At 35.1% G+C, this 26494-nt stretch overlaps 1 protein-coding gene across 1 annotated transcript; it reads left to right on the top strand.

Annotated features, from left to right (window-relative positions):
- Window positions 1-1885: 1885 nt before the first annotated feature.
- On the top strand, window positions 1886-17574 carry LOC123525832 (uncharacterized). The gene is made up of 10 exons (XM_053538193.1): window positions 1886-1994; window positions 2382-2595; window positions 7397-7468; window positions 7978-8091; window positions 9483-9598; window positions 10653-10782; window positions 12082-12212; window positions 13103-13724; window positions 14157-14216; window positions 14793-17574. Exons 2-10 carry the CDS (start codon window positions 2499-2501, stop codon window positions 14960-14962), a joined length of 1512 nt encoding a protein of 503 aa, XP_053394168.1. The 5' UTR covers window positions 1886-1994; window positions 2382-2498; the 3' UTR covers window positions 14963-17574.
- Window positions 17575-26494: the final 8920 nt, after the last annotated feature.

The following is a 26494-nucleotide window of genomic DNA, read 5'->3' on the forward strand; positions in this document are numbered from 1 at the left end:
TACCCCCTCTATCGCATACACAAAGTTTTTCTTTGATTTGACCTAGTGACCTAGATTTTGACCCAAGATGACCCATTTTCGAACTTGGCTTAGATTTCATCAAGGCAATTATTCTGACCAACATTCATGAAGATCAATTGAAAAATACAGCCTCTATCGCATACACAAGGTTTTTCTTTGATTTGACCTAGTGACCTAGTTTTTGACCTGAGATGACGCATTTTCGAACTCGGCCTAGATTTCATCAAGGTTATCATTCTGACCAATATTCATGAAGAAGAATTGAAAAATATAGCCTCTATTGCATACACAAGGTTTTTCTTTGATTTGACCTAGTGACCTAGTTTTTGATCCGAGATGACCCATTTTCAAACTCGGTCTAGATTTCATCAAGGTTATCATTCTGACCAATATTCATGAAGATTAATTGGAAAATACCCCCTCTATCGCATACACAAGGTTTTTCTTTGAATTGACCTAGTGACCTAGTTTTTAATCCGAGATGACCCATTTTCGAACTCGGCCTAGATTTTATCAAGGCAATCATTTTGACAAATATTCATAAAGATTAATTAAAAAATACAGCCCCTATCGCATACACAAGGTTTTTCTTTGATTTGACCTAGTGACCTAGTTTTTGACTCGAGATGACCCATTTTCGAACTCGACCTAGATTTCATTAAGGTTATTATTCTAACCAATATTCATGAAGATTAATTGAAAAATACAGCCATTATCGCATACACAAGGTTTTTCTTTGATTTGACCTAGTGACCTAGTTTTTGATCCGAGATGAAGCATTTTCGAACTCGGCCTAGATTTCATTAAGATTATCATTCTGACCAATATTCATGAAGAAGAATTGAAAAATATAGCCTCTATCGCATACACAAGGTTTTTCTTTGATTTGTCCTAGTGACCTAGTTTTTGATTCGAGATGACCCATTTTCAAACTCGGCTTAGATTTTATCAAGGTTATCATTCTGACCAATATTCATGAAGATTAATTGGAAAATACCGCCTCTATCGCATACACAAGGTTTTTCTTTGAATTGACCTAGTGACCTAGTTTTTGATCCGAGATGACCCATTTTCGAACTCGTCCTAGATTTTATCAAGGCAATCATTCTGACCAATATTCATAAAGATCAATTGAAAAATACAGTCTCTATCGCATACACAAGGTTTTTCTTTGATTTGACCTAGTGACCTAGTTTTTGACCCAAGATGATCCATTTTCGAACTCGACCTAGATTTCATCAAGGCGATCATTTTAACTAAAATTCATGAAGATTAATTGAAAAATATAGCCTCTATCGCATACACAAGGTTTTTCTTTGATTTGACCTAGTGACCTAGTTTTTGACCCGAGATGACCCATTTTCGAACTCGGCCTAGATTTCATCAATGTTATCATTCTGACCAATATTCATGAAGATTAATTGAAAAATACAGCCTCTATCGCATACACAAGCTAAATGTTGACAGACAGACGACAGACGACGGACGACGGACGCCGGATATCGAGCGATCAGAAAAACTCACCTGAGCATTCAGGTGAGCTAAGCTTAAAAACAAAATAAAACTTTTCATTCATTATTTTTTTTTTTTAGAGAAATTCATCTTTGATTATTCAATTTATATTACTGAAGACCTCAGAACTCAAAAAGTGTTCATTACCATACATCGAGCTTTTTTAAATGCTGTATAATCGTTATCCGGACCTTGCACAATATATTCAAATTCATGACAAACTTTTAGAGATTTGGTGAGTCGAACATTTTTAAGTAGTTGGTCCGATACTTCCCAGAAAAACCAAGTGTTTTCAGCTTGGGTTCTTCAATAGATACGATATTTCAAGTAACTTTCCTTCTTTTAAACAAAGGTGTCATGCTGAAAATAGCTCGAGATGGTGAAGATGAACTGCCAACCATCATGATTAATAAAACCATGGACAATCTGAAAGATGCGATGAAAAAGGATTCGGCATTACGGTTGTGTACAATATTTCTGTTTATACACTACTCACAAGTATTAATTCGAATAAGATATTCTTGATTAAAAGTTAGATTCCAAGACGAAATAAATTTGATATTTTCAATCAATACTTACCAAATGGAATTAATTAATCAAGACGACCGAGGATGCTGTATCCATTGCGAATTCCCATTTCCGCTTAAAATCGTGGCAGCCGCACTATTTTTATTTGTATGCTGTATGAAACACTAGAAAGGGTAAAAATAACAAATATTCTGTAGACAAAATTTAGTCATATTTTATATAATTCTTGAAAGAAATATACTAGTACACGTACTGGTTAGTCTTCTAAATATACCCAAGGCTATAAATGAATTAGAGAAGTCATGCTATGTATATAACAGGTGACTACGACCAATGATGGTAGTCCTATTCCTGGAATCGTTCCGGCACCTGGGGAACCTGACTCTATACCACCCGGTGTTTTTGCTGCTGCTTTCATCACACAGTATCGAACGGATATGGTACTCTCACAAGAGGATTGCAGGGCAAATGAAGATCACCCGATGCGGAAACCCATGCCCGGGGACAGGATCGTTTTTATGAAACAATTCACAAGTAACCGTACTTTGTTTCCTATTTTTGAATATTGCATTAAGGTATATCATCCATAACTGGCAATTATTTTATACCACTAAAATACAATATATGTATTACAAGCATAGGTATAGAAACATTCATTTTCCAAAAATGAGTAATTTTTATTCAGTAAAATTGTAGGTATAGTCCATTTATTCTTTTCTTTAGTTTCGAAAATCGATAAACGATTATTGTACAGTAGACTCCCGCTTGTTCCAGCATTCAGTGCTCACTCGAGCAATTTCATTTGTCTCCGCCGTTGTCTTTATAGTTTGTATGTATTGTGTTCCATTGGGATCGAAAGTCTACCATGCATGCGTGTACATTTCAAAATATACGTGAACGTATAAAAGCATGACTGCATCCGTATACAGGTAAACATTTTATACATGCACGTGCAAATATGAAATTACAAGTGCACTTGTAATGCAATAAGTAGACATCCGACCTAAACGATGCACAACATATATGTTTGGATAGCTCTTCACTCCACATCTGTCTTATCCCTCTGCGAGCTCGAACAATGAGTGTTTTACTGTATGTAAATAATCGCTATTTGTTTTTTTAAATATTATCTTTTATGAAAAAAAAAAACAACAGAAGAAAAAAATAAACAAACGTGTCTTTTAGTTCAGGCTTGAACTAATGACTTGAAAATGAGTTGTCATAACTCTAGGGTCACATAGGAAAACGATTTATGTTCGTCTATAAATGCTTTGTGTAATATTAAAAAAGACTGTAGAGTACTCCGGAGCTTTACAATTACGTAGGGTATACCGTGACTAACTAGTGGCAAATATTTGGCATGGTGATAATTACATTACCTTTAAAGGGTCTGTTTTCTTTACAATATACCAGTATGATCTTTTAAGCTGAATAATATTATACAATTATTGACTCTTGAGCGATTGGATATGATGTGATATTCACCGGAAGAGGGCAATATTGACCTCGGCTATCATATCCAATCGCTCAAGACTCAATAACTGTTTTATTATATGGGTTCAGGTTTATGAATAAGTAACAAATATTTGTTGCAACATATTTAATGTTTGAAAGTAACAATAATTTCCATTCTATTTTTAGAAAGTTATGTTAAATGGGGAAAACCCACTAACCATTAAAACATGAAATATATTTTGAAAGATGATGAGCGGTTTCGGCCAATGCAATTTAGGTTATTTTTAGTAACATATAATAATTACAACTATCTAAGAATAACGACATGTTTTGAAGCATGTTATATTTCAATTAGTAAAATACATCATATTTAAATTTGTAATATCAAAATATTATTCAAATAGACTTTTGTTTATGAAATAGTTAAGCATACTAGTATTTAATAAGCGTTGTAAAACATCGATTTTTATACGCCCGAAGGGACGTATTATGTTATACCCCCGGTGTCCGTCTGTCCGTCCGTCCGTCCGTCCGTTAGCAATTTCGTGTCCGCTCTGTAACTCTTGAACCCCTTGAAGGATTTCAAAGAAACTTGACACAAATGTTCACCACACCGAGACGACGTGCAGAGCGCATGTTTTAGATGTCTCGTTTCAAGATCAAGGTCACACTTAGGGGTCAAAGGTCATATCAGTTTGTTTCGTGTCCGCTCTGTAACTCTTGAACTGCTTTAGGCCATTCCAAATTGATTAATAGTTCTTCGGAAAATTTTCAAAAAAAATAGAAGCGGGCGAGCGAAATTTTTATTTTATTTTTTTTTTTCCCAATTTTGATTTTTTCAGAGGCGGGTAGATTTTACATGGAGCGAGCGGGCTTTTTTTTTTTTTTTCCCAGCTTGAACCATTGAGGAGGCGGTTATGATTATATATAAAGTTAACATTTCTTTAGAAATAACACAGAAATCAAACATTTACAGTGTGGGTAACACAGTATATAGCTTTTTTATATGTTTTAAAGACTACATGAATGATTTTGCAAATAAATTCTTGCCAAAACTCAATGAATCACTTTATTTTTTTTATTTTGTAATTTTAAATACTAAGGAATGAGAGTCTTATTTTTAATTTTGATTTTTCTACATTAATCTGAAGACGTGCCTATTTAATGGCACAGGAGGAGGAATATTAAAGACAAAACAGGCACATGATTGTGTGGAATAACATTTCTTCTGAAACACAGTTCGATGGCTTTGACACATGAACAAATTTGTGCCCCTAGTGGAACTCCAACCCATAGAGGTGAGGGGAGGTAATAAACCACTTGACCAGTGCGACCAAACGGAGTTGGGCATACAGATGCTCCGACATTGCTCGAATCCCTTTGGAATAATTTCTTAACAGATCATGATCAGGCTTTTGTGGTAGAGATTCATTTCAAGCAAAAATAATAACAGACGGACAAAGAATGATCCCAATATGGCCACCCTTCAAAGTGTTGTTTGTTGTGCTTTGACTGAACTATAAATTTAGAGTTGGGGAAGTCTTTTTATTTTTCAGTTTCTTTCGTTCAATCAATTTACAGCCAATTTAAATATATCCTGGCGTCATGTGTACAAACAGGCAAAACTGGGGTTACAAAAGGACAGATTTTGTTAGAAATTATTTTCATATCAACACTACTTATTTGAAAAGCAAAACAATTTTTAACTTGACTAAATGTACTTTGATAGAATATCTGACTGCTGTACTAAAGAAGTTACGTTCAAAAAGATTTGGGCCGAGACAATGTGATAGGTCAGGATTAGTCCTGGCTTCCAAAACTCTAAATGCCGCTTTTTTATATTTTATTTTTTTCATAGCTGTGGCTTTAGAGTTTTGGACCAGGCCTACTATGAAACCATACCAAAAAAAAAAATTGTCCAACTTTTCGTCGCAAACGTAGTCAACTGAAATTTTGAACGAAGATGTATGGATATCTTGATAAAGTAATCACTTCTACATCAGTTAACACCATTTATCAAATTCTGGAAGCAAATCTTACAATAAAATCGCTGATATTTACAAGTCACTGCTAGATCAGCATCATTTCGGCGGCCATTGTTGAATAGCTACAACGAGATTCTCGCATGACGTAAGAGCGCGAGCCGCTAAAAATACACATGTAGAGTCTCTAGAGTACCTTGTAAACAAAAGAAATGATTTATACATACAAGTTTTCTTAAGGATTTATCTATGAAAGTAATAATTCAAATCAATTTCAATAAAAAATAACCATTTTCCCAAGTTTTTGTGCCACCGGGATGCTGATGCAACTTCAAATACGAAGCGGCACACGTGAGTGCTCTCTTAGCGGTTCGCGCGGGTGAAAGGTCAGTCTCGTATTTCAAAGGAGCAAGATGGCGGCGTAGAGTAAACGTTTCAGACCAGTTCGAAATTGTCAGGTAGTTCTGCCATCAATTATGGGTTTTAATGCGTAAAATTTGGCACAATGGTAGATTTTACTATATATTAACTGATCAGAAAGTGCTGCTGCTGATTTCTTTTAAAATGTACAAATGCGAGCGTGTCAGATTTCTGGCACGATTATTGGTATGATTTCCCTACGGAGTGCACTTCAGCTCTCCCGTCCAAATCCAGTATATAAACCGAGAGAGCTGAAGATCTTAAGCTAGGTCAGGATCTGTGAACAAATATTTTTTTAAGATAGTAGTTGGCCTCAGCTTTGGGCTCTAGATCTAACATGCTGAATTAAACAACTGATAACAAATGGTTTGAAAACTGTATATCTGAACAATATTTCCAAACATTTTTAACTGCATCCCCGTGCAGGTCTTACAAGTCGGGCTTCGTTCTTTTCACTGTATTGAACAAAAGTAGAATGTACCTATTTCATTACCTACCGGCACATCGAAGGCCATGTGTGGCACTAGCACAGACACTCCAGATTTAAAACAAATGATGAACAACACCATAATTCTTGACTTTTGAGTTTGGATCATCAGCTACATGTATTACGGACGCATGAAATCCGATCAATATCACTTTGACGCATTAAAACAGCGATAAAACCTGTTTTGCCGTTATTATTCCGGACCGCGTAATCGAAAAAAAAATATTTTTTTCGGAGATTTTTATGTACGTGCGGGCGGGTAATTTTTATTTTTTTTTCTCGGGAATGAAATTATTGATGCGGTAGTTCCGACGAACGACATATCAATTTGGTATGGCCTTAAGGATTTCAAAGAAATTTGGCAAAAATGTTCACCACACTGGGACGACGTGCAGAGTGCATGTTTCGGATGACTCGCTTCAAGGTCAAGGTCACACTTAGGGGTCAAAGGTCGTATATGACTTAGCTTTATGTATATAAATAGCTTATTTTGAAACTTTTTTATTATTGGCCTTAGGGAAAACCCGAGACCACTTTTCTGTGGTACAGCATGGATGGTACCTCTAATTTTTAGGTGTATTTTGACATACATGTACCTGTTAAGGATTTTTTTGTGGACTTAGATTTTTTTTTTGGAATTTCTTCCCTTTGTTATTCCTGTCCTTTGGGCTTCAACAGTCAAGTTCTTTAAATTTTGCTCCCATCCTCTGATGTAACCCTTCGGAGGTATATTGCCCAACTTGGCGGCGCTCTTGTTTTTAATTGTAGAAATTAATGCCAAATGTCCTTGTCGGATTTCGTAAATTTCAAGATGCATCATGGTCAATTATGTAGGTACTTATTTTACAAAGTCAGAGATCTGAGACACAGCAGTCAGCAAACACTATTTTTGTTACTAAGAATTTCATTTGTTCCTTTCAGTCTTACTATCACACAATAGTCATGAAAAACATATAATATGATTTATCTTGAGTCATTTTATATTTTTCAGATGATGAAGAACTAAAAAGTTTGGACTTCTTTGGAACAGTAAAACAAAATACAGATAAACTAGATTTGTGCGGTAATTAGGTCTTGCTGTTTATGTCTGAAAGCATTTTCATATTTAAAATAGAAGATTAAAATGGTGTAACTAGCTCACTCATTCGGTTGCAAAGAAGGAGGAGTCTTCGTATGTTTTTTTTTTATAAATCAATCTTATATTACAGTAGATGTTTCGTTAAAAGTCTGAATAAATCATTGCTAAGAGGTTAAAATATACATGATGGGACGCTTAGTGCCATAGCTGCGTTACTATAGATAAAGACAAAAGTACCTTGAAGCCGTTAATAGATCGATGATGACTCAGCGTGTCTTAGTGCCATAATTGTAACCGGAATTTGCGCGCGCTCTGACGTCGACGTCAGATAGATACGTCAATATTTCTGTTATTGATTTTATAGTTGAATTGCATAAACCATGAAAGAGCAGTGAAATTGTTCCGTATTAAAATGTTGAAAATATGAAGAAAAATACAAAAATGAAAATGAGCCGTAGGTATATAATAAAAACTTCCATACAACGCTTTTTCAGGTGAACATGTGCTGGTTTTGATGCTCGATCCAATGCACACAATGTGGAATGAGATTGATCGATGTGATAATTATTTCGCTCTCCGTATCAGTTCTACTCGAAACTGTGACGAAGGTATGAATAATTTTCTTTTCCGTGTCTTGATTGTTTAATATGTTATATTATACACTTATTGAACGAATTGCCGGTCAGTAATCAAAACTATTGCTCGAAGTACGAATGATCGAAGGTCAATAATTTTGACTATTGACCAGCAAAGTCATGACATCATGAATCAATTTTCACAATTTTGACTTGTTAGCTCAGTAAACATGTGATGAATATAAACAGGTGATATAGCACAAATTATGCACCGGCGTTTTGTATCAGTGGTCATATATAATTTGTGTTTGCGATGGCTTTGTGGTTTTGATCCGGATGATAAATATTCAGCTAGAAAGTATGTCGGAAGTGTTGACCGAATGCTTTGATATTTTGTGTGAAAACTATGTCCGTTTCAAGATCTGTGTAATAAATTTGTCTCTTTTGTCACGCAGTATCACGATAAATACGAAAAATAATTTGTCTAAAGCAATCCATTCGGTCATGCATTTATTTCCATTAGCCGGCTCGATTGCGCTCACTTGTTTGAAAAAACAATCGTGTTCAGCGATTGCATGCTATTAATGCACATTTCAATGTTTCTTGCACCAAAAGCCAATAGGCTCGAACTGTTGGTCCTCTTAACACACCCTCCCATCAAATAATTAAACACACATTATGTGTGTCTAGACAATTAATGCCCTACCGGTTTTTCACCGGAATTTTACGAGTGTTATAATTTGCCCGCCAAAATGATAAAGATGGCAATATTGAGAATATGCGCGTTCATTTATTTTGTTGTTATGGCAAGAAATCCAGTTGCTGTGGCAATAATATTTCTAAAATGAGACAAAAAGTGACAAAGTGGAATCATACAATAACATAAAAAGTGCAAGACTTTTTTTCATGAAACTTGATGCACGAATAGATGGCAATATGGAAAATGTGCACAGTTTTTATTTAATTGCTATTGCAACAACCGTGAATGCTTCGGCAACAAATAGTCTAACAATGTGAAAAGAGGATACTGCGACAAAAGACTTTTGCATGAAAATGCATTTTATCTGTAAATATAAGACTTTGTGTTATATGGATAATTGAAAAGAATTTCGTCAGCAGGCAGCATGGTGAACAATATAATCATCCAAAATAACCCAGAATTTGTTTCTCGGGGTAATACATGTCGATATAGCCTTGTAAGTTATATTGAGGTTCTCATGTAATCTCCATGTATATTTCCGACTGAAGAACAAAACTGTCTTTGACCTAGCAATCTGCTGAGAAGTACGTACAATGTAGCAACATCTATGGAATAAGTTTAAATACATTATTAAAAAATACGAACCCTTTTTTCATTACAGCATAATATATGAAAATTAAAAGTAATTTGAAACAGTGCTTGAGAAATATTTGATATGTTTCAGTACACCCACAATGTGAAGTGATCAGAAACGGATGGACGGGAGGAGACATGCGAGTGGTACGCAGGGGTACAGATCCGCATACTGCAGAGCCAACAGTCAGCGTTTTCGAGAACGATGTAAGCAATTAATTGCAGATATATTTTCGTAGAAATAACTTTTTCTGTAGTATTTGAAAAGACATGTAGTAAAGTGATTGTTCAAGCGACTGAATGTTTGTAGATTCAAGAAGGAATCTATAATTCTACACCTCTCTTACACCATGTTCAAATTGGAAATTGCGCATGAAACTCGTCAAAAATTGAAAATTATTAATAGAAAATTATTAATACTTTGTATGAATTATTTTTGAAAGTTTACACAAGGTGCTAGAACACATATGATTATAAATACAATATATGAGCCGTGCAATGAGAAAACCAACATAGTGGCTTTGCGACCAGCATGGATCCAGACTAGCCTGCGCATCCGCACAGTCTGGTCAGGATCCATGCTGTTCGCTTTCAAAGCCTATTGAAATTAGAGATACTGTTAGCGAACAGCATGGATCCTGACCAGACTGCGCGGATGCGCAGGCTGGTCTGGATCCATGCTGGTCGCAAAGCCACTATGTTGGTTTTCTCATGGCGCGGCTCAATTATATTAAAGGGAAATCGAACGTGAACTCCTCCGTTTATGATCATCAACACAGTAATGATGGAATTATTTTCAGATTTTTATGTTTGGGTATTTTTATCAATTCTGATGTCCCATCCTTGATTTTGTTCTTCTGGTTCTTCATAAGTTGTGTTAAGAAAACAGTACATCTTAATTAACTTGCGCTTTGATATAAAATGCAGATCTGATATTCAGCAAGGACATACATGAAAACCGGCACCTAATATATGTAAAACTGTCGAATGGAACGCTGTGAACTTTCCAATTATCTTTTTTACTTTACAAAAAAACTTACTAAAATCAATTTATTTCAAAGGCTACACTACAAATACGTTTTAAAATGTTTTAGAGGACTCGGGCAGCAGTCCAGTAGGTGTTTAAAACAGATTTAAGAATTTATATTGTTTTCGGTCTAATAAGTATTTTTAACGAGGAATCTACGTCTCTGATATAGGGAAATCAATAATGAAGAGCTATGTGATATGCTATATAATAATTTATTTGATTTATTTTCAGGGTTCTGCTTGGAAAGAGATTCATAACAAGACACAGGATACTGCTGGAAATTTAGGCTTTGGTCGACTGTCGTTGCTGCAAAATTTCATTGATCTTCACATAGCTGCTAACCCTTCTGTTTGTGAGAAGAGTAAGCAGATGCCTTAAAATAATAACAATTTGATAGTATTCTAAACGAGGATAAGAAAGATAGGATTATTCAAGGTTGTTAAGTGTGCATCCATATTACAGTTAAGCCTTACCCTGCTAAATTTCTATAATGAATTTATCCATCTTTCAATTTGAACGATTCCGTTAACTGTCAAAAGGGGTGCATACCAAAACAATACTCACTGAATGGTGAACAGTGAAGGTCATGGGTCTGATCATGATTTGCACTGGTTACAAAGGCAGAATCAGTCGTGTCCAGAATGATATGGGTTAAAATAAACATCAATACAAAAACGCAATGGACTTACCAGTACTTTAATAACCATCCGTTGTTTAAGAAAATGTAATACTTCTGTGGGAATAAGATTTCATAACAAATTTAGTTGAAAAAAAAGATGGAAAGATCTTCAAGGCCATTATTATCTAGCCACAAACATGAATATGGTCGTTGTTGTTGACTTAAAGTGCAAATTTAAATTTTATATTTCTCGTTCTATACTATGCTATTGTATCCATATATAAATCGCCGGTCCACAGTTTATAAAAATTTGACCGATCTAAATTAGCGTAGGTATTGAACACATTTTTGTTTGGCCAGTTAAAATCTAAAAAGATCTTTGAAATTTCATTTCTTATTAAATGTTATAAAACACATGTTGAATGGCTTGTCGGTCGATAAAAAAAAACGTATTTGCTCTCGGGTTTTGGACCATTTCGTGCTCGCCCAGTTAGTTTTGACAACTAAAGAGTGTGTATACTATGACATTTATATAAGCCGCGCCAAGAGAAAACCAGCATAGTGCGTTTGCGACTGAGCATGGATCCAGACCAGCCTGCGCATCCGCGCAGTCTAGTCAGGATCCATGCTGTTCGCTAATGGTTTCTCTAATTGCGGACGCGCAGGCTGGTCTGGATCCATGCTGGTCGCAAACGCACTGTGCTGGTTTTCTCATGACGCGGCTCAGTTATACTATAAACTGTTACAGCTTATGAGAAGTTTCATTTGATATCATAAGGCTTACGATTCAACTAATTATTGTTTAAACTAGATGTTATTTAATACATTCCTATTTAGTCAACTTATAAACGGTAGAAGGTTGTGTCATTTTGATTTGATTTTCTTAACATTTTCTGAAGCCATGTAAAGATATTACATGTTTGAAATGTATTGAGCTGTAGGAAAATAATCTGTAGAAAAATATAATGTTTCTTATAAGATATGTTTCTGTAACATGTACGAAAAACTGACCGCAACCAAAATTAAAACTTTTTTTTGAAGATTTCACAGAAATGGTGCAAGTTATGGAAGGCAGCGCTGAAACCGAAGCCGATAGCAAAGATACCTTAGAATCTTTACCAGATAACTTCATCATAGCACAACAACAAATGGAAAAACTCCAGAATGGTGGGGTAAGTGGTCATTTTAATTTCAGCTTGTTAAAGAATGTAACATTCAAGATCGATACTATACTCTAACATCGTATTACAGCGCCCGCTTCTATGGAAAAAAGCACGTTAACAAGAGTTGGTAGCCTATGCAATGAGTTAAATATAATAGCTTCACTAGTAAATATTTTGTTTTGTGTAGCATGGCAACAGTGTATTATATAGCAAGTGAATGAAAGTTATATAATCTAATATTTACGTTAATTGATAACCTTTAATTTGGTGGCGGGGGAGGGTTTGCATGATTTCCAGTAGTTTACTGATAATCATAATTAAGTTACTGTTACTGCTTCCTTAATGATTTTTTAACGTATAAATATCAACAGTGCTTTATTTTACTTTAATGTCTTGTGATAATAACAAGTCGTGAAATGCGTTTTGCTTTTGAATGTGTTGCCTTTTTCTGGTACTTCTTTACTGTTAAACGTTTATCCTGCCCATCTTTCCCGGAATGTTTTAGACAAAGGTGACTGAGACTGAGGTTTGGTACGCACTATAAACCAGTTAAAATGTTTTCCACTGAAAAATGTAATTATTCCAATGCAATGCCCAAGTATGTTTCTTTAATTGCTTGTTTTGTCTCCAATGTCTTACTGTTTTATCTTGCTGATATAGTTTTGAGTAACTATCAATCATATAGATATCCGTACATTCAGTGCTGTGGATTTTGGTTTCAGGGAGGATGTGTCCTTGGAACGTGGTTACTGCTTTTTGATCTTTGTCAATGTAGTTGTTAATAAAAGTTGTTTCTTTGATGTCATATGTGCAATGCAACCCGATGTTCATATTTTAATTGATGTACAAAAGATAGTTTTCATAACTATCTTGTTTTTTTTATTTCTCTCTCTTTGCAGAATAAAGAGAACGTTAAAGCTGTTCTGCAAGGCGTGTTAAGTAGTTTAAACACTGAATCTTCAGGCTTTTTGTCTAGATTAAAGGAGAAAATTGTAAAACAAGCGGTTAAAAGGGGGATATCAGAAGCTGACGGCAGCTTGAATGGTACTGGTCGGGACATCTGCAATCGATTACCAGAGGAACTCGACCGTTTACGTTGGATCCATGACAAGCCTACAGATGCAACAAACGAAACAGTAATATCGGTAGCAGGTGAGCTTGCAGAGGCGGTAATCAGCAATCCAGAATTTCCGTGTTTAGAAAAAATGCTAAAACGCTTTATAAGGTATGCGAAAGATGCTGAAACGAATGGTTACCCAGATACTACGTTTCTATTTAGCGAGGACGACGTCAATGAAGAGGACGATCTATATCATTGCGCAAGACCCAACAAATGTATCCAGAAGATTCGCAGAGTCTGTGAGACAAAGCACACGGCAGACTGGGAAGATATCACTGTCTCTCGCGAAGAAATCTGCAAACTTCATGTAATGAAAGCCACAGCTAGAAGTCAGCACAAGTCGTTGGGCATGGAGGATTTACATGAAAAATTAAAAGAGGATGAAGCGAAAGAAGGCAGACGTAAGAAACTTGATACTGTTAATGAAGTCTGTATAGTACTAAACTTTCCTAATATTCTTTTTTGCATTCGGTATAATACGCTCAAATTTCATATTTAAAAATAAGAATAATAACTACAGGTTAAAATATATGAACTGTACTGTGTGTTAGGTTTAAACGTAAAATGAATATGTAACGCCAGATATAACATTTAACTGTGATTACAGCTCAAAACAGATAGGTAGTTTCTATGTTTAAATCAATATCCAATGATAAAATGAGCAAAGTACACCTCTCATAATAAACTTATATGTGATTACATCAATTCAAAGTTATTAAAATCTTTGAAACTTCAAGCTTATCATTCTTTGTCATATAGGTTTTCAAAAGACAAAATTCAAATCATGGACTAAGAACTTATAAAAAAATTTAAAGAAAAGTATATATTTTCAGACTGCACTCGAGATCCTCTCAAACCACGGAGAGATCCTACTTTGTTTTGGAAAACAATGAGTAAGTTGATTGTGAGATGACTTTTTTTTCTTAAGCAGATAAGCATTGTGAACCAACTACTTGCATTAAACTCTTACTGGGTTTATTTACTATGAAGAATTTCTCGCATTCTCATGACACATATCGGGGTCTCATTAGTCCCCTACTGCTTGAAATTCAGTTGTGGCTACTGCAGTATTACGCTTTTCCGTCCGTCCGTCCGTCCGTCCGTCTCTTATTCCGTTCGTGTCCGGTCATTCCGTTCGTGTCCGGTCCATACCTACGAAATTCATGAAGGGATTTTTGTATATGAAAATTTTATTCCATACGTTGTTTTACAACGTATTTTATATATAGTACAAGATCATTTACTAGTATGTTATACTGCAGAATAAAAAATCAGTTGCCTTCCAGTAGAGGACTTCGTATTGCATATATTGCAATAATTCATTCAATTTTTATTCAAGAAACCAGTGCGAATGTTGCAATGTGCAAGAAAAATGATCTTTTCTAACTATTTTATTTTAGATTTACCTATAGTAAAAGGTGTTGAATATGCTTCTCATTGAAGAACATCTTTTTTTATCAAATATTTAGCTGACGCCGAGTCCGGAAACACTTTCGTTCTCAAGGGGGTTCTGAATTCGGACGCCACGAAAATGGCATGGATGAAAGTGGCTGTTTGTAGCTGTTGTGGAGGAGACGACAGTACCGAAAGCATGACTGAAGAAACCAAGGACTTCACGAAAAAACGCAGAAGGAAATAAAGCAAATATTAAAACAAAATATTTTCACTTGATAATGACACTAAGGCCATGTAGATTTTCTTTTTATTATCAGGCATATGTTTTAGACTTTGGGAAATGAAAGCGGTGTCATGGAAAATAAACAATATCTTTAAAGCTTTGAATACAAGAAATAAAATCATTGACTACGTTTTCTAACCAAAAATATTTGACTTTATTGGGGATACTGATCAAGAAAAATATATGGCCTACTTTCACACACGGACAATAATTCAAAAGTCCCAAAGAGTTTATTTTAAGGTTTTTTTTTTTTAAAAATATTCCTTCCCTGGATATCATTTATGAGTAAAAACAATTTACGTCAAAAGAATATCTATCATCGATTAACCGACTAGTTATTTATATTTAACCATCTATTGTACAGAGATGAATAATATATTATCATGTACCTTTATGGCGCGTTTTGTTGAATAAAACATTAAAAACAACTTCAAAAAAAAATACTGACAAATCTATAGATTTTTTAATATTATATAGTCTACCACCTTAATGAAGTTTGGACCATTTTAGATATATTTACTTGGTCAGAAATGTGAAATCCGCACATTTTTCTTGGAGGAAACGAATCAAAAATTCTTTTTTTAAATTTAAATAACCCTTAGACAAGAATCTGCCGCAAAACCGGCAAGGTGACCAAAACGCTTATTAGTTTGAGCGCCGTGATTGTAGTTTCTGAGCGCTGTAAGAAAGAAAACAAAAAGCTGTGCAATGTCCTTTTTGTGAATTGTCTTTCACTACAAGTGACGCACTTTCATGTATGTCAAACCTATCCAAAAATTTCTAGAAAAAGATGAATACTAAATGAAAGAAAAAAACGGGGGTCTAAAATAAATTTCTAAGTTTGCAATGAGTAGTTGGTAATTAAATTAATTAATTCTTTTGTCTATTTCGGCTTAAAGCTAGAAGTCAAAGCATATGTTGCTTCCAATCCCAATCACTCCTAAAATCGAAGGCAACCCCCTGGTTCCCTCTGCCTCTCCGCGTGAGAGAACTACGAGGTAAAATAGCATATAGTAATACTTTAACAAGCGTATACCCCGGCGATAGGCCACTTAATCCATAAATATAAAATATGAAATAAAGTACTGTTTGGCGGAATAAATTCCATCATTTATTGTGCATTTTAGTATAAAGTAACTTGTAATCTGTTTCAAAAGCAATTGGGCAAAGATAAACGAATTCTCTTTCTTTAAACATGTGTATTTACTAAAAAAAATATGAATACCTCGAAAAGTAGACTAAACTTTTTGGTCATAATTTTTCAGTGTTATTTGTTGTCTCATGCGTTTATTCTGAATAATTACTTATTGCTGTTCCTATAGCTTTTTAATGTAGAAAGTTGTTACACATACTATAACTTTTTGTTTCGTGTACATCCAAACAGAGATTTTTATTCTATCAAAGTCAAAAACGTATCTTCGCTTGAAGTATTAAAATGTGACAAATGGTACAATATATATATAACAACGGCGATCTGATATTGGCCATAATATTTCAAGGAATGTTTTAGAAATCTTTAGCATATCATTTTACAACTTGGAAGAAAGAAAAATGAAAAATGTAAATTTATAAGTCTTAGTTACCTTTCGCAGAAATGTTATTCCCGTTTTCTTACTGTTTAATGATGTTCTAATGGTTTCAGTAGCATATTGTGATACATCTTGTGATACAATATCTTGCTTAGGTATGAAATACATTTATCTTGGTTGTTTTCACCTTTATTTTTATAAATCATGTAAATATAAACAACAACAGAAAATCTTGGGGTAGTGAAATCTGATTTAAAGGAGAATGTGATAGGTTTGTATTAGCCTGGCTCCCTAGCTGCATGGTAATTTACTTTTAAATCATGACTGCAAACCATTTATAAGAAAATTAGAAGCCTCTAAAATAGCACATTTTTATCTGATGGCTAAACCGTACCTATCTTTGGAGCGACAGGCAAAAAATGTCAATATAGAAAAACTTTTACCGTTAATGAAGAAAACTTTTATACGAGAAATATGACAGAACAAACAAAGGCCGGGAGCCACTCTATGTGTGTATTCGTTTTTACTGTTCCAGGGCGAGAAAAAAATCCAGTATTGAGATTAAGAAATGTTTATAATTCGCCACAAAGGCTTTTGACGGCTGTTGTCCAGAAATTATATAAAATGCTCTAAGCAATATAAATAAATAAAATTTTGACGAAATGTCGTAGAGAATAATAATTTTCTAGCTCTTTTCCCTTTTTTAAAGTAATTAGTTTTCAAGAATCCATTCGGGTTAAAAATAAATGGGATTCGGGGAAACAAAAAACTGTTGTTGTTTATGTACATTTATATTATGTGTGTTGTAAACCTTTCTGATGTTGTATACTTATAAACTTTTTGACATTTATCAACAATTAAACGTAAATGAAGAGTTTGAAATAATTTGGAAAAAAAAATGTGATTGATATTTTAAATTACTAAGATGAGTGAAAATAACATGCTTTATCAAGATCAATATCGTATTACAACAGTAAATTCAAAATAATACTGAGAACACACGCGTATGATTGATAATCTGTTTAAACCGAAAATGATTCGATTTTTTTTTAAAAAAGTGTTTGGATTTTCATTGAAATTAGATTTTCCAGTATTTACAGCTTTTAATGACAGAGGCGACCAGGGCTAGTTGAAACCCGGGGGCAGTACAAACAGTGAAAAACTTAAAGTTACGGTGGATTTTTATATTGAAATATGTTTACCTGATTCTACAGAAACCGATTGAAGCAAGCCTTTAAAATATGTTTCTTCAGAAAACCTTTTTTTTGCGTATGAACATTGCTCTATAAATAAAGAACTATTTTCATATTTAGAAAGTGTAATTTTCAGGTGATACGTTGTCTGTACTGGTATTCTTTTACATTTAGGTTACAGTGCTAAAGGTTGTGTGAACTAAGGGACACTTTGGGCGCCTCAGGTAGTGATTCTACTTACTCCCAGAATGTTGAAACTTGACGGGTACCTCACAGGATAATTTAACTTTGGCTAACAAAGACCTTTTTTGTATTTCATATATGTATGCCTAACACAAGTTGAGTGTCCCTCAAGTGTTTGCCGTTTTATGTGTCAGGAAAAACTGAAGTCAAAACATTGGGTTAGAATTTAATTTTGTTCCAGCTAGCCCCAGCCTCCCCAGCCTCTTCCCTGGAATTTCGCGGCTTAATGATTTCCACATTTTTTCATTGTGCTTTCCTTTTATTTAGAATTTTCTGAGCTGTGGTATATCGTGCGACTGTGGTATTTTAGAGGATTGAACACGAGAATGTATTAGATATTTAGATAGGAAAATGTACACTCGCACTTTCAAAACACATTTATTTTAATAATAACCGCTGATTGTAACGTCACGTCAACTTATTTGTGGCGGCCAAGAAAACGCTGCCATATTTGATTATACATATAGAAAAATTAAAATAGATATAATATGTAAAAAGGTGTTGTAATGAATGAGACATAAATAAATAAATAAACTGTAATTGGTTTTAACAGTTCGGATTGGTTATGCCCTGCATGGAGTCATTCATTCTGGTTATGCCCGGAAATTATTCCGCGTAGCTCTAGAGAAGAGAATAATTAGTACACTGGGCGTGTAACCTCTTCGTCGTGTTTAAATTTATTGAAGTATAAAATGTAAAATATTTTAAACATTTCAAATGTTAACGATATGCATTAGTTAAGACGTTTGTATTTTGCATTTCATACAGTAGTCTTTTAGACAATGATATATGCATGTTTTTGCACTGGATGAATTGGTAATACCACTTTCGGCAGCTGTTTTAATGTACTCTACTAGACTGAGATACAACTGTTTGTATAATTTGTTTGTTCTGCAATAAAAACCTCTCTGAAATTTGTTGTTATCCATTCCTACTTGTGTACCGAAATATAAACTGAGTAACATTAAATATTTTACCAGTAATTTCAAAATTACTGAGCGTACAATTCTGAAATTCAGTCAAACGCTAAGAACAATTATTTATATATTGTTGATAAGTTTTCAAAACTTCAAAAAAGGCCAATTACTCTATTATATAAATTCGCTCATTTTACTACTTGGACCCATCTTTGAAAAGTCGCAAAAATACATTAAAACATCTAGAATTAACAAACTAGCGAAAAAAAAACGTTATGAGGGAAGGAAATGACAACAAAACAAAATGATGGCAGTGCCATGCCTACTAGACCGTAAAAGAGCATTTAATATCTGTGCGAACTCTAAACATTTCCAGCTAAATCAAAATCTACACTTCCTTATTTTTATAAATTGTATATATTCATTCTTTTCTAGGAATATTTGTGACTTTTTCAAAACGGGGTAGTAAAATGAATAAAATTGTATTTTGCGTAATTCAGTACTAGAAATTTTGATATGTTGATATTGTTAGATCGATCATACCGTCCCTCTATTCAAGAAATGTACTTACAGTAATTATCCCCCACTGCCCTCTGGGGAATACATATTGTTTTTGCCATGTCCGTCTGTCCGTCACACTTCATTTCGGATCAATAATTTGAGAACCATTTGGCCTAGAACCTTCAAACTTCATAGAGTTGTAGGGTTTATGGAGTGGACGACCCCTATATCAATTTTGGGGTCACTTTTGTAAGGTCAAGGCCACAGGGACATGAACATTTAAACCATTTCCGATCAATAACTTGAGAACCACTTGACCAAGAACATTGAAAGTTCATAGAATGCTTGGACATACAAATTAGATGATCCCTCTTGGTTATTGGGCCACTATGTCAAAGGTCAAGGTCACAGAGACCTAAACATGGAAAACCGTTTCTGATCAAGAACTTCAGGACTACTTAACCAAGAATCTTGAAACTTCATAGAATGATTGGAAATGTCGAGTACATGAACCCTATTGATTTTTGCATCACTTAATCAAATGTCAAGGTCACAGGGGCTAGAAAATGGAAAACTGAGACTTATAGATTTTGGTATCACTTGTCACAGAGGCCTGAACATAGAAATCACTTTCCGGTCAAAAACGTAAGAAACACTTGACCGTGAATGTTGAAAGTTGATAGGATGATTGGACATGCGGAGTAGATGACCCCTATTGAAATTGGGGCCACTCATTCAAAGGTCAAGGTCACATGGACCAGAACATGGAAATCCGTTCCCAATCCATAACTTGAAAACCAGTAGGCCCAGAATGTTGAAACTTCTTGGGATTGTTGAACATGTCGAGTAGATGATCCCTATTGTAGCTTACTATTGATGTCTCTTCGTTAGCTCTTTGGTTCAGTAAATAAGATCAGACTGCGGAGCATATACTTCAGAGATATAAAAGGCATGACCAGGAGCGAGCTGCGACTTGGCCGATAGATACCTTAATCCACCAGAAACTGTATGGTGGCATTGAGGATCTGTGGCAAACCACAAATTTCATCGAGGCTTCTGGTCTGTCAGTGTAGTCGCGAACGACAAGAAGAAGACGAAGGTTCAGTAAATATAATGTTTTTTAGCTTGATGACATTTTGACCTTTACGTCGTTTTGCGTAAAAATAATAATAATTATTATTATAATTATTATACCAGATTTATATAGCGCCCTTTTCATGATGAACACGTTCAAAGGAGCTTTACACATAGCAGACGCAGCCACACAGGGCGCGAAATTCATCCTCTACTAGTACAGACACAGAGCGATCTGACCAGAGGGACAGAGTGAGATAAAGCCCCAAGAACAAACAGAGAGAACGTTTTAGATACAGACGTGTCCGGCTAACTTAGCCTAGCTCTTTGCGAATAGACAGTCTGGTTCTTTAACGTGCCCGGTGTATAGCACCGATACACGCGAAGCCGTCCTAGGAAGAACCAGTGCAGGCCTCTAGTTAGGTTGGAGACACTCAAGAGCATCTTAGAAATTTCCAGTGCCTGGACGGGATTCGAACCTCGGACGCCTGGATTGACAGTCAAGCGTGTTACCTTAAGTCCTTCTTGAAACTGAAGAGAATATCTTATTTTTTTATAGTTTTACTGCACGCAAACTACATCACTATTCACTGTAATTATTATTTAGATAAATTAATTATTAAAAGGTAATGGGGTCATATTAATCAGTCAAATAATTGCAGTTTTGAATGGAATTAGTCAATATCAGTATCACAGACACCTTAGATTGCCCACGGAAGTCCTTTGCGACCAGTGTAGACCAAGATCAGCCTGCACACCCATGACCATGGTCTGCACTGTTCGCTATTCAGTTAGTAAATTTTCAGTGAACACCCCTTTGAATAATAAGTGGTATTGCCCAAGTTTAATGGTGGACAAGTCCATTTTAGAAATTAAGCAGGGAAAAGGTTAAAATTTGGTACTAAGAAGAAAATGTGTATTCTACATGAAACTGTATCAGTGCAGAATACAAATTTTTTCTAGTTTTAAGATCGAAGAACCTAGCTTGTATATATAAAATTAAGACGGGAATTTACATTACTAAGACTGTTGTTTACACTAGTTTCAACTGACGCCTTACTATCAATATTATGACCTAGATATTTTGCAGACTGTGTGGACTTAGTAATTCATCCATAAGAAACAATCCCTTATTTGTTTTAGAAGCGCCTTGGTACATAATTATCACACTTCTGTTTACTAAGATGTGAGAACTTGACAGAATGAATACGACTCTATCACTTTTCCGAGTTTGATGAAATAGCACTGGGATCTGTATAAACTTAACATATTGCACTGTCATTAGCCTATGCTTATAATCATTTCATTTACACAGCACAAAATAAAAAGAAGACAAAGGATTCTTCGCTGAGGAATACTCTGGATATACACTGTCGACATCAACTTGTTTAATACGACATGAACCGTACTAGTGTCAACACTTGGATAAGAAGAAAACAACATTATAGAATCAGAATGGTCAAAAACAAATTTTGGGAAATAGAATCCCAAACTGCCTTAAATAAAATAATAATGACAGCTAAATATCATATCTATCAAAGCAAAATGAATTTTTCTGACCCGAATATTCAAGTTTTTATAAAAAAGATTTCAATGCTTTTTAACATGGAAAAGTTTCAAGCAAAACAATGTCAATGAATAACTTTAATAAAATATTGGGCGGTCATGCAGTATTATTTGAGCCGCACCATGAGAAAACCAACATAGTGGCTCAGCGAACAGCATGGATCCAGACCAGCATGTGCATCCACGCAGTCTAGTCAGGATCCATGCTGTTCGCTTTAAAATCTAAATTAGAGAAACCTTAGCGAACTGGTCAGGATCCATGCTGGTCGCAAAGCCACTTTGTTGGTTTTCTCATGGCGCGGCTCATTTAGAGATGACAATTTACACAAAAAACATAGTTACTTTGTTGAAAAAAACTTTGTCCTGTTATCATATACCATTTCCCCCTTTGTAATGTTGGTCTTTGAAACACTCACCAAAAACTACTTTGTACTTCAATATATTATACTTTAAACATACATTTTAGATAACAGTGACTTATTACCTTTTTGCTTGGAAAAAAACAGTCGCACACACATTTACACTTTGTTTCAAAAATCTAAAAGCAATGATCAGTAAGAGCCTCATTATATTAGTTCTTTTTTCTTTTTTCTCATGACAGAAGTTTTAGTCATATTTTAAGCATTTTTTTATCCAGACTAAGAGCATTAGTGCAAGGGAAAGAAATCTTTCAAACACATTGTTAAAAAATGTATTTGGGTTAATTCCTTTGTTCATCTTCTCCGAAATGTTGAGTCTTGCCATTTCGAATTTCGAGCAAGCACACATTAATTTAACTGTTCTGAAAATAAGATTATAAAATTCCAAAGACTATTCTATACCTATATCCATAAAAATAACAGATAGGTACGGAAGAGCATTAGTGCCAGGTGTATGTTATCTATTAACTCTAAATTTCCAGTTACGTATCTCGAAATTTCAGTTACTATGTCGAAATTTCGAGATACGTAACTCGAAATTTCGAGTAACTAACTAAAAAAGTTAACGTTGATTTATAGGTCCTGGTGGGCCATGATAGGTACCTTGTGTTTCCATCGGGTAGCCCTACAGGGTCATATGATTAAGATGACTGGGCAGCGTTTGCTTATAAAATATATCACTATCTAAACCATGTTTAAGTCTGGAAGGTTTTCTACCTGGTTTGAACCCATATGGCAAGGAAATATAGACGTACCCTACAAGAACATGCAGTAATGAGTCTGACCAAGATTGGGTACCTGGAGAGATCTAGATTTTGAGAGGTCATAGGCGACAGGAAAGTATTAAAACTTTGAATATTTCACTATTTTGACCATATATCGAAGGTTTTCGACCTAGTTGGAGCACCTACCACCTGCACATACTATATGTGTAAATGAGCAATTAAATGTTCACTCTCTTTTTTATTTTTAAGAAAGAAAAGGCAAATTTTCTAATAATAGATATTTATTAGGTTACATATAGATCACGTTTTTAACAGCAACAAATCATACATATATAAACTAACCAAATGAGTCTGAGTAGTACAGTTCTCATATAAAGGTTAGTTACCATTCACTGCTGACTACTGTCAACCAGTAATTAACCTATTCAGTATAAGAAAACTGAATATATACATAAATTAGACAGTAATCATTATAAATATTCAAATAAACGCCAACCCACAGGCCCAGCATAAAAACACAGTACAATATACATTTACAAAAACATATCATGCACATGTTACATAAAACAAAACATCATTGAAAGGTATATGTAACTGAGCCGCATCGTGGGAAAACCAACATAGTGGGTTTGCGACCAGCATGGATCCAGACCAGCCTGCGCATCCGCGCAGTCTGGTCAGGATCCATGCTGTTCGCTAACGGTTTCTCTAATTGCACTTGGCTTTAAAAGAACAGCATGGATCCTGACCAGACTGCGCGGATGCGCAGGCTGGTCTGGATCCATGATGGTCGCAAACCCACTATGTTGGTTTTCTCATGGCACGGCTCAACTATTTGTAGACATAGTTGCTGGCTCAAAATTGAATTCCAGCTCGAAATTCAACTTTTTGGAAATCTGAATTTCGATCTTCGAGCTGGCTTGAAATTCAATTCCAGCTCGAAATACAACGTTTCTAAATCTGAATTTCGATCTTCGAGCTGGCTCGAAATTCAACCCCAGCTCGAAATTCAACTTTTTGAAAATTTGAATTTTGATCTGGCTCGAAATTCAATTCCAGCTCGAAATTCAAGTTTAATTGAATTCCAGCTCGAAATTCAACTTTTTGGAAATCTGAATTTCGATCTTCGAGCTGGCTCGAAATTCAATTCCAGCTCGAAATTCAACTTTTTGAAAATCTGAATACCGATCTTCGAGCTGGCTCGAAATTCAACCCCAGCTCGAAATTCAACTTATTGAAAATCTGAATATCGATCTTCGAGCTGGCTCGAAATTCAACCCCAGCTCGAAGTTCAATTTTTTGAAAATCTGAATATCGATCTTGAAAATCTGAATTTCGATCTTCGAGCTGGCTCGAAATTCAACCCCAGCTCGATATTCAACATTTTTAAGATCTGAATTTCGATCTTCGAGGCGGCTCGAAATTCGACCCCAGCTCGAAATTCAAGTTTTTGATAATCTGAATTTCGATCTTCGAGCTGGCTCGAAATTCAACCCTAGCTCGAAACTCAACTTTTTGGAAATCTGATTTTCGATCTTCGAGCTAGCTCGAAATTCAACCCCTAGCTCGATATTCAACATTTTTAAGATCTGAATTTCGATATTCGAGCTAGCTCGAAATTCAACCCCAGCTCGAAAGTCAACTTTTTGAAAATCTGAATTTCGATCTTCGAGCTGGCTCGAAATTCAATTCCAGCTCGAAATTCAAGTTTAATTGAATTCCAGCTCAAAATTCAAGTTTTTTAAAATCTGAATTTCGATCTTTGAGCTGGCTCGAAATTCAACCCCAGCTCGAAATTCAACTTTTTGGAGATCTGAATTTCCATCTGGCTCGAAAATTCAATTCCAGCTCGAAATTCAAGTTTAATTGAATTCCAGCTCGAAATTCAACTTTTTGGAAATCTGAATTTCGATCTTCGAGCTGGCTCGAAATTCAATTCCAGCTCGAAATTCAACTTTTTGAAAATCTGAATACCGATCTTCGAGCTGGCTCGAAATTCAACCCCCAGATCGAAGTTCAACATTTTGAAAATCTGAATTTCGATCATCGAGCTCGAAATTCAACCCCCAGCTCGATATTCAACGTTTTCAAGATCTGAATTTCGATCTTCGAGCTGGCTCGAAATTCAACCCCAGCTCGAAATTCATTTTTTTGAAAATTTGAATACCGATCTTCGAGCTGGCTCGAAATTCATCATCAGCTCGAAATTCCACTTTTTGAAAATCTGAATATCGATCTTCGAGCTGGCTCGAAATTCAACCCAGCTCGAAATTCAACCTTTTGAAAATCTGAATATCGATCTTCGAGCATGCTCGTAATTCAACCCCCAGCTCGATATTCAACTTTTTTAAGATCTGAATTTCGATCTTCGAGCTGGCTCGAAATTCAACCCCAGCTCGAAATTCAACTTTTTGAAAATCTGAATTTCGATCTTCGAGCTGGCTCGAAATTCAACCCCAGCTCGATATTCAAGTTTTAGAAAATATGAATTTCGATCTTCGAGCTGGCTCGAAATTCATCCCCAGCTCGAAATTCAAGTTTTTGAAAATCTGAATTTCGATCTTCGAGCTGGCTCGAAATTCAATTCAAGCTCGAAATTCTATTTTGAATTTCGATCTTCGAGCTGGCTAGATGTTAAAAGCTAGCACGAAATTGATATTTAATGTTGAATTTCGATCTTCGAGCTGGCTCAAAGTTTAAAGCTGGCTAGAAAGTTAATTTCGATTTTCGATCTTCGATGTCAGTGCCAACTTCTCGATGCTGGAGGATGGGCTAAGTGTCCTTGTTTACAATGTCAATGGTTTGACTGAAACTAAAATTTCCGACTTTGAAATTATTTTTTGTGTCAAATAATGATATAGAGGACGGAGAACATTCAAATATTTCTGTACATGGTTTTACCTGTCATAATTTGTTTCGTAAATGTAAACGTAAAAACGCTAGGAGGAATAGCGGAGGTTTGACAATTTCTATACGTGAACGTTTCTGTTGTTAGAAATAGTTTTGACACTATTGTATGGCTTAAACTAGACTGTAATGTTTTCAATTTTAATAAAGAGGTGTATTTAGGATGTATATATTTGTGGTCCAACGAATCTCATGCTGCAAGAATAATTGATGCAAATCTTTTTGAAGTCCTTGCACAAGATATTTTTGATTTTGAACAATTTGGTCGTGTCTAGGGGATTGGAATTGTAGAATAGGAAATAGGCCTGATTTTGCTACATTTGACAACTATGCCCAAAATTATGACTTCGAATTTTATTTGCCAGATCAGACGCTTGCCAGGGCCTCATGTGACGACGTTTGCGATGCTCGCGGGCAAA

This window comes from Mercenaria mercenaria, chromosome 3 (assembly GCF_021730395.1).
Source record: "Mercenaria mercenaria strain notata chromosome 3, MADL_Memer_1, whole genome shotgun sequence".
NCBI lineage: Eukaryota > Metazoa > Mollusca > Bivalvia > Venerida > Veneridae > Mercenaria > Mercenaria mercenaria.

Bases quoted from the DNA above. Each gene is read 5' to 3' on its own strand.
- LOC123525832 (XM_053538193.1), top strand. From the start codon at position 2,499: ATGGTACTCTCACAAGAGGATTGCAGGGCAAATGAAGATCACCCGATG. The intron at 2,596-7,396 runs GTAACCGTACTT...TATATTTTTCAG, and splicing joins TTTTATGAAACAATTCACAA to ATGATGAAGAACTAAAAAGT. The intron at 8,092-9,482 runs GTATGAATAATT...GATATGTTTCAG, and splicing joins TACTCGAAACTGTGACGAAG to TACACCCACAATGTGAAGTG.